At 37.9% G+C, this 13,779-nt stretch overlaps 1 protein-coding gene across 8 annotated transcripts in view; it reads left to right on the forward strand.

The window, feature by feature from the left end:
* Nucleotides 1-13,779, forward strand: part of ADGRB3 (adhesion G protein-coupled receptor B3) — a 645,078-nt gene that overhangs the window by 350,029 nt on the left and 281,270 nt on the right. For all 8 annotated transcript variants that reach the window (XM_014734522.3, XM_023625136.2, XM_070244801.1 and 5 more), the window contains 2 exons: nucleotides 9,796-9,945; nucleotides 10,754-10,829. In XM_014734522.3, the coding sequence (XP_014590008.1) occupies nucleotides 9,796-9,945; nucleotides 10,754-10,829 (226 nt within the window). The remainder of the gene's footprint in view (nucleotides 1-9,795; nucleotides 9,946-10,753; nucleotides 10,830-13,779) is intronic.

A 13,779-nucleotide genomic window follows, 5' to 3' on the forward strand; every position in this document is an offset into this window, starting at 1 on the left:
GTGGCCGAGTGGTTAAGTTCACACGCTCCGCTGCAGGCGGCCCAGTGTTTTCGTCGTTTCGAATCCTGGGCGCGGACATGGCACTGCTCATCAGACCACGCTGAGGCAGCGTCCCACATGCCACAACTAGAGGAACCCACAATGAAGAATACACAACTATGTACCGGGGGGCTTTGGGGAGAAAAAGGGAAAAAAAAAAATATTCTCACTGCAGTTGGGGAGAGTGGATAAGAAAGGAGCAATAATGGAGGCAGTGAACATAGTGAGTTGTTTAACTTAGGCAAGATCTGATGGACTATTGTGTGGTAGTCAAAGTGGAGATAAGGAGGCAGCTTTAAGCTATGCTTTGGAAGAGAAACAGTAAGCACAGTAATGAACTAGATTCTGGGGATGAGGATGTAGACATGTCAAGGATAACTGGCTGTTTTCTGTCTTGAGAAGAGGGTGGATGGAGGTACCCTTTATAGAGATGAGAAAGATGGCACAGGGAAAGAGTATTTTGATGAAGAGTGGGTGGAAATCAAGAGTTAAGCTTCAGATATACTGTGATTGAGATGCCTGAAGACATTCAATTGAACAGCTCAAGTAGACATCTTTGGAGTTCATAAGAAAAGTTCTTTATACCAATTCTGCCCACGCTTAACTATTGGAGTGAAACCGTGTCTCACTAGATTGTAATCTCTTTCTATATAAGGGTCTTTTTCCTTTTTAATTTTGGATCTTCCACAGTATTTTCCACAAGGCAGAGAATGGTTGAGGTGAAAGATAAAAGGAAATTGGCATCTATTGTGTCTTATTGTGTTTAGGGAATGAGCTAACTGTCTGGCTTCATCCTCTTGAAAGGCTATTGATTTTTACAGATGGTCAAACTGAAGGGCAATTAAATGACTTGTCAAAGTCGCAAAATAATTGGAAAACTAAGTCTGTTTGTCCCCAGGGCCCAGAGGTATCACATTAAATCCCAATGCCTCCTAGTGAGCAGTTAGTAAACCTCGTTCATTAAAAAAGTATGTGGAGTGGTGTCAAACCACTCTATGTTAGGGTCCTATCATACAACAGCAAATAGGGACAGTTCCTTTCCTTTCGAAGACGGTGGTCCAATGTGGGAGGCAGATAATAAAGAAGCCTATATAAACTGGACAATTTAACTGTGAATAGGGCCATAAAGAAAATAAACAGGATGATGTAATAGAGAGCAATGGGAGGGAGTTGGATTTCCTTATATGGGGAGGTTAAGACAGACCAAGCTAAGGAAAAAGTAATTTGGCAGAAACTCAATGATTAAGAATGGAAAAGAATGTTCTAGTTAGAGAGGAAAAGCCCTGTGGTAGAAAAGAAAAGACTTGTGCAGCTTGCTCAGGGTGAGCAAAGCCGACAGCCATGCATAATGTGACTGCAGAGACAGACAGGAGCCAACCACACCGAGCCTTTGAGGCTGTGGCATAAGATTTCAATTTTATTCTAAGGGCAAGCTATCTAATTACTTCAAGGAAGGGAACAACATGATCTGATTTATATTTTTAAAAGATAAGTCTGGTTTCTGAGAGAAGGAATTCAGGGAACAAAAGTAGAGACAAGAAGGCCAGTCAGACTGCTCTCGAGTCTGCTCTGGTTTGAGGTTCTGGTGGCTTCTAGATAGTCATGGGATGGAGACAGAGGAAGTGCAGGGATTTACGGCACATTCTAGAGAGAAGACTGAGAGGATGTGTCGATGGAGGGGCCTTAGGAGGCAGAGGAGAGCCAGAAGTACAGAACGACACTTACTTAGGATCTTGGCTTGAACGTCTGAGTACTTGGCACCTTCTATTAAGATGGGGGACACGGGGGAACAAAGTGCTTGGGTGGCAGGAGTCAAAAGTTCTGCCCAATAAACATTTGTTGAATTAAAGAACCACAATATTGGTCACATAAGATAGTTTTTCTTATATGATTTAATACCATATTTTCTTGCATGATTATTGCTTTATGAATTGTCTGTGGCTGCTCTCACATCCTACTAGCAGAGGTGGGTAGTTGCAGCAAAGGCCTGATGGCCCACAAAGCTGAAAATATTTACTATTTTAGCCCTTTATAGAAAAAGTTTGCCAATAGAGCGTGGCCCTAACCTAATTTTAGAGTATAGTTTTTGTTGTTTTAAACCAATGACCCATCTCCATAATCTTTATAAAGCCTTTGACTCCTTATAAAGTCATTCTGTCATTATTAAAACACATTTCTCTGTTCCTGAGTTACTTTACTGTTGTGATTTTCTTCTCTGTCTCTACGTCTCCATTAATTTTTGATGTCTTTCCCTGTTTCTTTCTCTTTACCCTTTAAAAATGAGCCTTTCCTGAACTGCATTTCTCAGCTTTTTCTGTTGTCTTCTCCAAATCCCCATAGCTCACCATCTCACTTTTTTCAGGTGTCTGCACAAATGCCAACTTACCAAGGAAGCTTTCCCTATTTAGTAAAGCTTCCCGACCCCACTCATCATTTTCTCTCACATCATTTATCATTACTGATGTTCTATGTGGTTGTATTTATTTGTTCCTTGTCTGTCTATCCCCAGATACTGTGCTGGTCCCATGAGGGCAGGGACTTGAACTGTTTTGTTGACTGATGTATTTCCAGTGCCCAGAACTGTGCTTGGCATGAAATAGCTCCTCAATTAATATCTATTGAATGAAAAAAATCTGTCCATTGTATTCTCTATTTAGGAGAAATTATCCATATCCACATTGTCAACTATTACTTCTAATTAGAAGGCATCTGATTTATATCTCCAAATTCTAAATTTGATCGTTCTCCAGATTTCTAGATCTTTTAGCCTACCATGTTATTTTCAGCCTTGTCTCCTACTACTTTGCCACCTAAGTCTTTTTGACCTATTAAATATTTCCCTAGGACATATTAAGTTTCTCATCTCATTCCTTTGCTCTTCTCATTCCTCCTACTGAGACACTACTATTCTGATACTTCTGGAACATCACAGACCTTTTCCAGGCCCCAGGTTTGCACTGGAAGTTTCCTCTCCCCTTAGCTCAGACTCAACCATCAAACCACACCCTAGATTGTACCTTCAGAGAGACTACGCTTCTTTGGCCAACCAACCATGCTCCATTGCATCAGTTGTTTCTTTCATGCCCCCTGAATTGTTTGTTCATTTACCCGTTGTGTGCATCCCCACTAGACCATGAGCTCTTTAAGGGCAAAGACTTTGTGTCTCATGCTCACTTGCTAAGTCCTTGGTGGGAGGGCAGTGTTTGGAACACTCCCAGGGCTCAGTAGAGGTTTGCTGGAGGGGTGAATGTCCAGAATGAACTCTTCAGTCGACCATGATCACTTTTGTCTTATCAGGTCACAGTACTATGCAATGCTATTACCACTGGGAATAGATGCTTCACTCTCTTGGGAGTTGTTGACTTCTGTTGTTGTTTCCTGCTTGTGTTGGTGCCTAACTCCTCGTAGGTTCCTGACTTATTTCTCTAGTAAGGTTTAAACACCCTTAAATATCAAAAACAATATATCATACAGACACATATACACATATGAAAAGAAAGTCAATAATGTTGCATATACAAATGCTCTCTTTTTTTTTATACCTGGGTAATTATCATCTAATGCTTCTTCCTCTGCAGGAATTATATTCCTAATTTCACTGGTTAGGAGAAAAGGAAGAATTTATTTCTTAAAGAATTTTCTATATTGACTTGTTTTTTCTATTCAGGTATACATGCAAAAATGATCCCCATATCACATTTTATTTTGTATTTATGTTAGGGGCAAGATCGTGAACTACTTGGATAGAGAAGATGAACAATTATAAAAAGTGCCTGTTTCTAAAAGTTCACAAAACATATCCGTTTAAAAAACTGAAAGGAAATTGGTATAATCAGCTTCAATTTCCCTCGCTATATTCTTGTAGCATAGAAAGAAAAGGGTAGTCAGAAAGAACACTCAACAGATAACAGAAAAAGTGCAGAAACTAAAATGCTTTTAGAATGCTTTCCTCTTTAAAGAAAAATTGCAAAAAATAGCTTCTCCAATGTTTGTGTAAAACAGAGGGAGGCAAACTTTTTCTGTAAAGGGCAAGAGAGTAAAATTTCAGGTTTGTGAACCACACAGTCCCCACTGTAACCGTGCAGCTCTGCCTGTTGAGTGAAGGCAGCCCTAGGCTCCATGGAAATGATGGACCTGGCTGTGTTCCAGTAAAACCTTATTTGTGGACACAGCTTTGAATTTCATTTAATTTTTACACGTCAAGAAATGTTATTCTTCTTTTTATTTTCTCAACCATTTAAAAATGTGAAAACCATTTTTTAGCTTGCAGACCGTGCAAAAATAGCTGACAAGACAGGTTTGACCTGTGGGTTTTGGTTGGCAATTCCTGGTTCAGACAGCTCAGCTTGAAAAAAGTCATGTGTATGGTGCAGCTGTACCATGTGCCTCTGCGTGGTGAACCCTCCCAGAGAGGTAGGGGGCACCCGAGAAGAAGCTGAGGGGATCCTCCACAGAGAGCACTAGACCACGAGCGGGAAGGAGTGTGCCCTCCTGGGCAGAGGCTCCCAGGCTTTGAGACGGCTAATGGGTAAAAACACAATCTGAAGCTGATGATTCACAAATAATTTACAAGTTTTTTAAATTTTGATGCTGGAGAGGAATATCCAAAATGGTTAATTATTTAAAATTTCAATATATATAATAGGTCATTCAAGACTCACAAGTTGAAAAAAAGTATCCTTGATGTGCTACATAGCTACTTTCCTGACTGTCTATCTAGTTTGTCTACTTTTAAATATCAGAGGATTCTGCTTTTTCTCTTAAAAAAAATCTGTAAACTCCTAGTGGGGAGAATGTTTCTCATCTACATCTCTGTGTGCTTCTGGACTTGGAGATCCTACACTCGGTGGGGGTGAGTGGGTGGTGGAGACTGAACTGACTGATGGAGCCATCTAGAGCACCAGGTCCTTGCAGGTGCCCCTGTCTCCCAGCTTTGTTGCCTGGGAAGTGAGGGACCCTCACCATCCAATCCTAGCCTTTCGGGAAAGGAAACAGTAAATGGGAGAGGCAGGATGGGGAGAAGAGCACCTAAAAATCTGTCTGTCTGTCTGTTTCCTGTAAACCACTGTTGAAGAATTCTAAAATGAGATTTTTCATAAAGATGTTAGAACATAAAGATTATGCTGGACAAATTAAAGTATGTATACATGTATCAGTATTCCCTTTTGATAACCACTGTTCTTCAGTTGCATCATGGGCAAGAATGGAAGTCATGTGGAAGGAAAAGACTAGAGAGCCAGGGTACTAAATGCCAGGGATCACACCACATGCAGGCTCTGCTCAGCCCGTGTGTGCTGGCTGTGGGTCTACAAACAAAATTAATAGTTGCGCTCTAACACACAGATGCAATGCATCATTCCCTCCCTCCCGTATTTTTCTTACAGGATTTAAAAACTGTACAGGTGACCACCTAGCAATATTGAGTGATGTTTTCCCCAAGCAATTCCATTTTGATCACTGGCCAATTTTCTAATATTGATGAGTCAATACCCAGTTTGTAAGCTGTTCTCTCTGAATCAACGTGAAAAATGATGCAAACTTTCAATGTACCAGAAACATCCATGTAAGGAAACAGTGAGAAGGACAGCTTTGAAGGCCTCTCTTACTCTTCTTCTTCTGTCCCCTCTACGTGTGTTTATGATGATGAGGTGACCTCCCTTAGGAGTTTCCTCTGCTCATTTACAGAATGTGAGTCGCTGCGTTAAGCACTTAGGTCAGTGCTTAAAAGTAGAGCTTTTGAAGTTCTCTTTGCAGTCTGGGACCTTGGCTACAATGGGAATACTAAGTGTGTCATTCATGATGCAGTCATTTCCTTTCTCCATTGAGGCAATAGATTTTTAACCTGGCTGATCTTGTGTGACCAAATAGCCAGAGAGGGCAGCCCCTTCCATCTGGCAGAATCTACCAGAAAAAAGCAAGGAAGGAAGGGAGGGAGGAAGAGAGAGAATGAGTAAAAAGGAACCCTCGTTCAACTCCCTAGGTGCTACATTTAAGTTCTAAAAGATGAGCTCTATTTCTTTTAAGTGCAATTCCTGCCTTTGGTTATCCGAATATATTCAACATAAAGTTTTCCATAGTAATCTCATGCCTAAGGTCACTGAAGGACAACCAAAAAAGAATGTTTGATGCAAAATATGGAACACGCAGGGAGGTCCTTCCCTTGAATCTGACAGTGAGAAAACCGACTCTAATGATGATAGCCATCACTTCCATAGGATCACCTGTGCTCCAGCTACTGTTCTAGATACCCGACTCTCACTCTTGACATATAGTAACTTACTTCATCCCCTGAATCCAGGGCCCAGATACAGGGTCCACACTTAAGCCCCTCTGGTAAACTGCCATTTTCCTATATTGGCCCTCACTTGCCCATTTTGCTCATTCCTGCATTCTTCCATGCACTCTTGCTCTCAGAGTTTTCCTTCCACATGCCTTTCATTCTTGTCCATGATGCAACTGATGTATCAAATTAACTAACTTTAACTTGTGTGTGGACTATTCACATTACAAGGATGAGTAAGACAGAATCTTCATCCTCCAGGACCTCAATGAGGACCAAGGGCTAAAACCTCATGATTTTCCTCAGGAACAAGGTTAGAAGCACGATACTGCTTTGATAAACCAACAGAGGGCTCAGTGGTTACCAAAAAGCAAAAACAACCAACCAAAAGGCTCATCTGCTTTTTGACCCATCTGCAAAAATTGCCTTATACTTTCCGATGAGCAGAAATCTATACTGAACCCGAATCCTTTGAGAGCTTGGCCAATAACAGACGTGATGCTCTCAAAGGAATTTTATGCTGCATATCCAAATTCGAAAGGAAAGTATTAAAAATGCAAAATGAAAGTGCAGCTGGTTTTGCTCCAAGGTTTATCAGTGATGAGTCACCTATTTTTATTGCATAAGAAATCAAATCTAGTGTTATAATGAAAACACGATACAGTGAATTTAGGGTAATTCTTGGAACATGAAGATGTGCCTCTTTGTTCAGGGACACTGTGTCCTTTGAAGTTTCTTCTAAGCACTTTAATCTTCAGTAAGAAAGATGTTTTCTCAATTTTTGAGGAAAGATGCTCTATCATCTAAACACCCACAAAGGCTGGTTTTAATGCAGCAATTTGACAGAGGCAAAGTATGTAGGTTGTGCACTTATGCTTTGCATTTATGTCCCTTTGTCAGCACTGGACACATCGTTACCCTAGACAGAGTTTAAGGCATTTGTTTTTTAATCTTACCTCTTTGGTATTCACTTAACATGCGAGCTCCCCAGATCCCTAAAGACCATAACTGTATCTAAATTTTACCTGAGGGTTTTGAACAGTTAAACTGGGTAAAGAAGGGAAGGCATTGAGGGCTGGATTGGTCCAAATGTCTCATATAGGGACTGAAAAAAGGAGAAAATAAAAGTCATCTTTAAATTATTTTTGCTGTATGGAAATGGGTTTTCTTATTAATCACTGCAGGGTCATGGAGAACCACAATGTCATCTTAGGCATCTTCCTAGGTAGATTTAAGGTAAAGATGTACAATTTGAAGTACTGCATATTTTAAAGAACATATGTACTGACATTTTGAAGGCTAGCATTTGAATCTCATCAGTCTATGAAGTCAAAGCCTTCTTTATAATGTGTTTGTTGAAAATATTATCATACTTTAAGAACTACATTTCTACTAAAATTTATGAATAAATGTTTATTTTTATCTGCTCCTTTTGCTCAAGACTATGCAATTCAAAGGACTTCGTGCATAAATTAAGTAGTGATCCTAATTGATTTTTATATTCCTTTAACCTAGACTTTGTTCAAAAGTACGATCTAATCTATATAGTCATAACAGCCAATGTGCCTCTAATTGAAGGATGAATGCATTTCATTCATGCATGCATGTATAATTATATCATTTTTATATATTTAAGAATATGATATTAGACTAACATTTATTCAGGATAAAGTGATATATTGTTTGTACAGAATATGCTTTCTCCATTTGTTATTTCTTCTTTTTGTTCATTTATTTGTTTTCTATCCAATGTGTAGAAACAGAAGAATTCTTAGACCTCAGGGCCCGACAATTTATCTCTCATTTATTTTCCTTTATAATAGAAACCAGTTATGTGACAGTCAGAAAAATCTTCATTTCTTTCCATCAGTTTTTAGAGCAGAGAGGTGAAATAAATTTTCTCTAAACACCAAGACAATCAAAGCCAGCATCAAGGAATTTGGAAGTAGGTGGACTTCGTTTGCATATTGAATCAAGCTCAGGGACCCTTGAGAAAGAATGTGCTGCCAATGTGATAATCTGTCCATCTACACGCAGTGGAGGATCTGGACCCTTCAGGACATGTGAACTGGGTTATTTATGAACAACAAAGACTATATTGTTTGAAAGATAAAAGAAGCTAAAGTAATTAGAGATGTTATACAAAAACAGCATTTAACATCTGTAACTAAGTTATGCGTTACCCAGGGCACTCTTTCCTTCAACATTTAGTTACCAAATCCTCTTCTAAGCTTATTATGTCAAACTACAGGCCAAATGAAATTCCATCCTATGCTGATAGTGGACGTGTATAATAGCTTAAAAGAGATTTAATAAAGGACAAGAATACATAACCAATTTAATTTGGAACTGAGTCAGTGGTGCAGTAATTACAACTAACATTGTTAAATTCTTACTTTCATCCTCTCCTGATTTAAGTTACAAGTTTCTTTAGAATGAAATCCACTCATGAGGAGCCTAATTGTTACTTACTTTAGCTTTCCTATTGTGATAGCTTTTAGAGTCTCCCCATCATCTTTCCATTTTAATCTTCCATGGGACACCTGAAACTAATAGGGAACAAGTACAGATCTATGTAAAAGTTATACAAACTGCATTTCTTAATTGAAAACGTGTATAATCAATAAGTCCTTAAGGATTTATCATCATAGTTTTATTATATGTAATTTTGTATGTGTGTGTGTATATATAATAATAATAAAATATTGAATATATGTAATAAAAATATATTCAGACATTAGTAAACATATATTCATTAATTTTCTCAATATAAGTGAAAATATTTACTGCAAGTAAAGACGGAATTCTCCATTCACATATATACATTTATTACTTTCAATTGTGGGTGTACGTTTTAAGAATTTTTTGTTATTACTAATCAGTTTGTTGGATATTTCTGCATATTACATTGGCTCTGTAGTTATGGCATTATTGGTGCTTCATTATTTGAATTCTGACAGTTCTGTCTCCCAGAACAAAATGGCTTTGTTTTCCATGTCTTCATCATACCCCATCTAATCCATGGGAAATTTGTTCTAAAGACAATGTTCAGATGTAAGTGCGGAAAATTCGTTCTGAAGACCAAGTTCAAATTTTAATGCAAACTTCAGCCTATGGATCAGGTGTGTTAATCAAAATATTTGCCAAAGAATACAGTGTGGACTTCTAGCAATTGGGAAGGAGGCCAACTGTGAACAACCAGTATGGCGCCAGCTATCTGTACTCTGAGAATATTCACCCCATCATTGACCATCATTGTGTGATTCCCACTGAAAGCAACAAAGACCTAGATTGACAAGTAAAAGAATCGGCAATCTTAGTGAATATTGTCTGATAATAAGAAATAAGTCGTTTTTGTAGCTCTGCTAAATAATTTTGACTTGAAACTTTATTTTGAATATACTGCAAGGTTTAATTTGATCAAGTTTGGTTACACTGAAAGATTTTAGTTGACATTATTCCTTCTTTTTTAATAGTGGCTAGCATTCAGAAGCTTCCTGCAGCCTCTGTTCTAACAGACATCAACTTCCCCATGAAGGGACGGAAGGGAATGGTTGACTGGGCAAGAAACTCAGAAGATAGGGTTGTCATTCCAAAAAGCATTTTCACTCCAGTGTCATCAAAAGGTAAATATGTGAGATAATTTGAGCTGTAAACCACACGTTTCTGATAAGATCATTTAATAAAACGTTAGGCGTAAATCTCCATATATTAAACAATTTAGAAAGACTGCAATTATGATTCTAAACTAATTTTGTGAATATAGAAAACTTACATTTCATCTTTAAATTTCTGAATTCACTGGAGGAAAGGATCTATTAAGATGAAAAAAATATGAGTACAAATTATAGACCTGAGCCTGCCGTGGTTAAGTTTCAGTATGGGCAGTCTTTGTCCAGTGTACAGCATGTGGCCTCATATTTTAACTTTAGGCATGGAAACACATTGTGTTTTCCATGCAAAGTCATTTATATTTCTGCCTCATATTTGCTTTGGTTTGAAGATATTATTTTGGTATAGAAAAACAAAGTTAAGAAAAAATTAAGTTTTAAGAACACCTTCAGTGGCCTCTAAAATTAATGGCTATTTTCAACAGTCGCATTGTGGTCTTAATTCTTGCCTGGGAGATTTTGCTACAGAAGAGAACTGGCTCTCTTTCCCCCATCATTGGGAATTTAAACTCCTTAGCTGCAACTAAAGCAGCTTCTTGTTTTGGCATGATGAAGGACACAAAACCGCTGAAAACCTCTTCCAGAGCTGTAATTAATGTGGGGGGTGGGGCCGACATGCCCAGTGCATGGTTAGGAAGGCATTTCTTCTACTCAGCTTTGCATCAGCAAATCCTGGAATCCCCTTGTAATTAATAGATTCAAGTTTTATAAGACACAGTATTTTTCTTGATGTTTTGCTAATTCTTAATTTTATTTTTTCTAGAATTAGATGAATCCTCGGTATTTGTTCTTGGAGCAGTCCTGTACAAAAACTTGGATCTAATTTTGCCCACTCTGAGGTAAGCTACAAAGTAATACGGCTGTTGTAATCTTCGTAAATTATTCAAAAAATGTGATTATAGCTGATTCTGTGAAAACAGTCAAACAAGCTTTGGTAATACAAAGGGCTTTTTCTTAAATTAAATAGAAAATACCGATTTAATGAATAGCTTATTAGCATATTATGCATTTCAAAGCAACTAGAAAAGACAATTTGGTCTCTGATTATAGCCCTGCAGTTCTTTTGTAACTAATCACGACTTGCCTTAAGACTGAGAAAAAAAATCAGAAAAAGAAAAACCTCAAGTCTCTGTAACAGAATGGGTCGTTTAAAAATTAATCTGCCTCTTTTTATTTGTACGTCATGGTACCGTTCGTCAACGTTACGTTAAATTAGAGGAGAGTCATGATGACTCGGAATACATGGTTTTGTTCTTTATTTGCACAGGATCTCAGTTGGCTTCTGAGTAAATATTCAGTTACTACCACATTAAGCAGAAATGCTATTGTTCAATTAGAGGACTATTTTTGGAAGAAATCCATTGATTTCTTTCCCTCAGACATTAAAAGAAACAATTACAAATAGTAATTCCACCAACATTAACGTATTTGCTCTACTGTCTTAACTGCTTTAACAGACCTCACAGAAAACATCACTCACATTTGTGTGGATAATGATGCTATCACTCATGATGACCTGTTTCCTCCAGCCCACCTCATTTTGGAGGAGTGAGACAAGTTGGGTCTTAGTTAAACACAGCCACGTACAGTGAGCTCTTACTCACAGCCTCATGAATAACGCTTCACATTTTCAAGAGGAGAGGCTGTGAACGATGTGTGCAGTTATACCAGGGGCATAACGAATGGTCTAATAAATAAAAACAATTAGAGTTCAGTCCGGCAGAAAAAGGCCTCCCAAGGAAGCGGCAGTGACTAGTGAGTGTTCTTTGGAGGAAATCTTTCTGCGCACAGTGCATTGTTAATATGGTTGGTGAGTCATGGGGAGTCCCTCTCCGTGCGATGGGGTCTCCTTCAACCACAGACATGACTATCGGAAGTCTGGCTTTCTTTAACGCCCTTTGTCTCTGGATGGAATTTGGGCTTGCTGAATTTGAATAGGTTTGTGTTTGGTTTTCTCCTACTAATAGCAAATTTTCAAAACTGATGAGTTTGCCCTCAGCTTTTCCACTGGTTTTATTAAAACACATTGGTATGTACAATTACTCACAGACAAAGTGGGATTTGTAGTTACACTGCCTCTCTCTTTGTGTATGATGTTAATTTGAGGAGAAATGTGCCAGAGTTAAAAGTACCCAGATAATCAAAGTTAGACATGTCCTTCCATAGGGAGTTCTTTTGTGTAAAGCTGATCCTTCCAGAATTCTAGACTAGACTAACTTAAAATCAGATGACTTGGGTTTTCATTTCAATTTAACACAAGAAGAATTTTATGAGCTTGTCCAGTAACTCAGCCATTGTCTGCCTGCAGTTCCACTTTAAAATAGAAGCCGCTTCATGTGCAATAGTCACCCTATTTACTGCTGAGGGATATAGTGAATGCAAATAAAATATTCAGCATAAAATGCTGTAGACTGTAAGTTAGTTTCCTTCTTAGATGTCCAACAGAGTTGCATTATGACTCATCTTGGTGTGTGTGATATCACAGAACTCGCTCACTTACCCAGTGAAGTCAAGTTCTTCCAAGTTTCATAAATTTATGCAATTAAGGGAATTGGGAATTTATCCAGGGATATCGGCCTTTTTGTAAAAAGAAAAAATGCTTTTATTTAGTGTTTCAACATCTTTTTAAATCCTGACAGAGGCAGTGGTCACTTCCAGCTAATAGGCAGATTAATGGACACATTGTGGGGGTTTTAATGGGTAAAGCAGAGAATGGTCCCCTCATACCACCTGTGACTCAGAGGGACTCAGATTAGCCCTCAGCAAGTGACTGGCTTCTTAAATTGTGGCGACCGAACTCAAAGGTTCTTCCCAGCTTCAAAAATTCTCTATTGCAGTAAAATTGACGTTTCTGACATATTCTTTACCTTGAAGTCCTTAGTAACCTTTGTGTAAGAATCCTGAATATGTGTATCTACTCAGACTCTGTACAGATAAAATAATTAGGTAAATGACTATAGGAAAACAGTATTCATATTTAGATTCAATGACCAGAAATAGTGACTATGGAATGCTTGGGATCAAACGTTGTTCAGATACTATTTGAAAGGTGAAAGATAAGCATTTACTTCTCATTTTCTTTTACTTCTTATTTTTTGAAAAGTAAAATAATGTAAGTACTAAACACTCTCAGGCTTGTTTTTTTCCTTTTCAAAAAATTGTTCCAGAAACTTTAGTGAGTGACTGTACCAGTTATAGATCTGCTAAATAAGAAGAAGCCTTTTCAAGGACGAGGGTTTTGTCTTTGTTGCACAGTCACTCAACGAACGTTTACTAAGCAGCAACCCTGCTAACTGCACTGTCTTAATTCTTCTAAATCTTTACTGTCAAAACTCCCAGAACAGCGCTTAATAAATCGTAAAGTTCCAAGAAATGTTTGCTGAAATATGTCACTGCCCTATCTGTAAACCATTTTTAAAAATGTGGCCCATGGAAGTTTAGTGTTTATAATATGAAGGTATTTTAGGAACAGAGGAATAAAATATATATTGTTGTTTTTCTGTATAAATTTGACTATGTGACTTGAACCCAGTAGGAAAGGAAATATCTTCTTATTACATGAAAAATATATACAAATTTGCTCTATATGTTTAGCTATTATTTACCAAATTTTCACGAAACAGTTTTCTCTGATCATTTTACTAATTATCTGTTCAAATTTTTGGAGCCAAGTTTTCTATACACAGAGTAATGTTGAACTTTCTGTTAAGTTTCTAGAAATTTTATATTTTGATTGAATTATCTTTTTTTTTTTAAGATTGGCATCTGAGCTAACAACTGTTGCCAATC

The sequence above is a fragment of the Equus caballus genome, chromosome 20, assembly GCF_041296265.1.
Source record: "Equus caballus isolate H_3958 breed thoroughbred chromosome 20, TB-T2T, whole genome shotgun sequence".
Classification (NCBI taxonomy): Eukaryota; Metazoa; Chordata; class Mammalia; order Perissodactyla; family Equidae; genus Equus; species Equus caballus.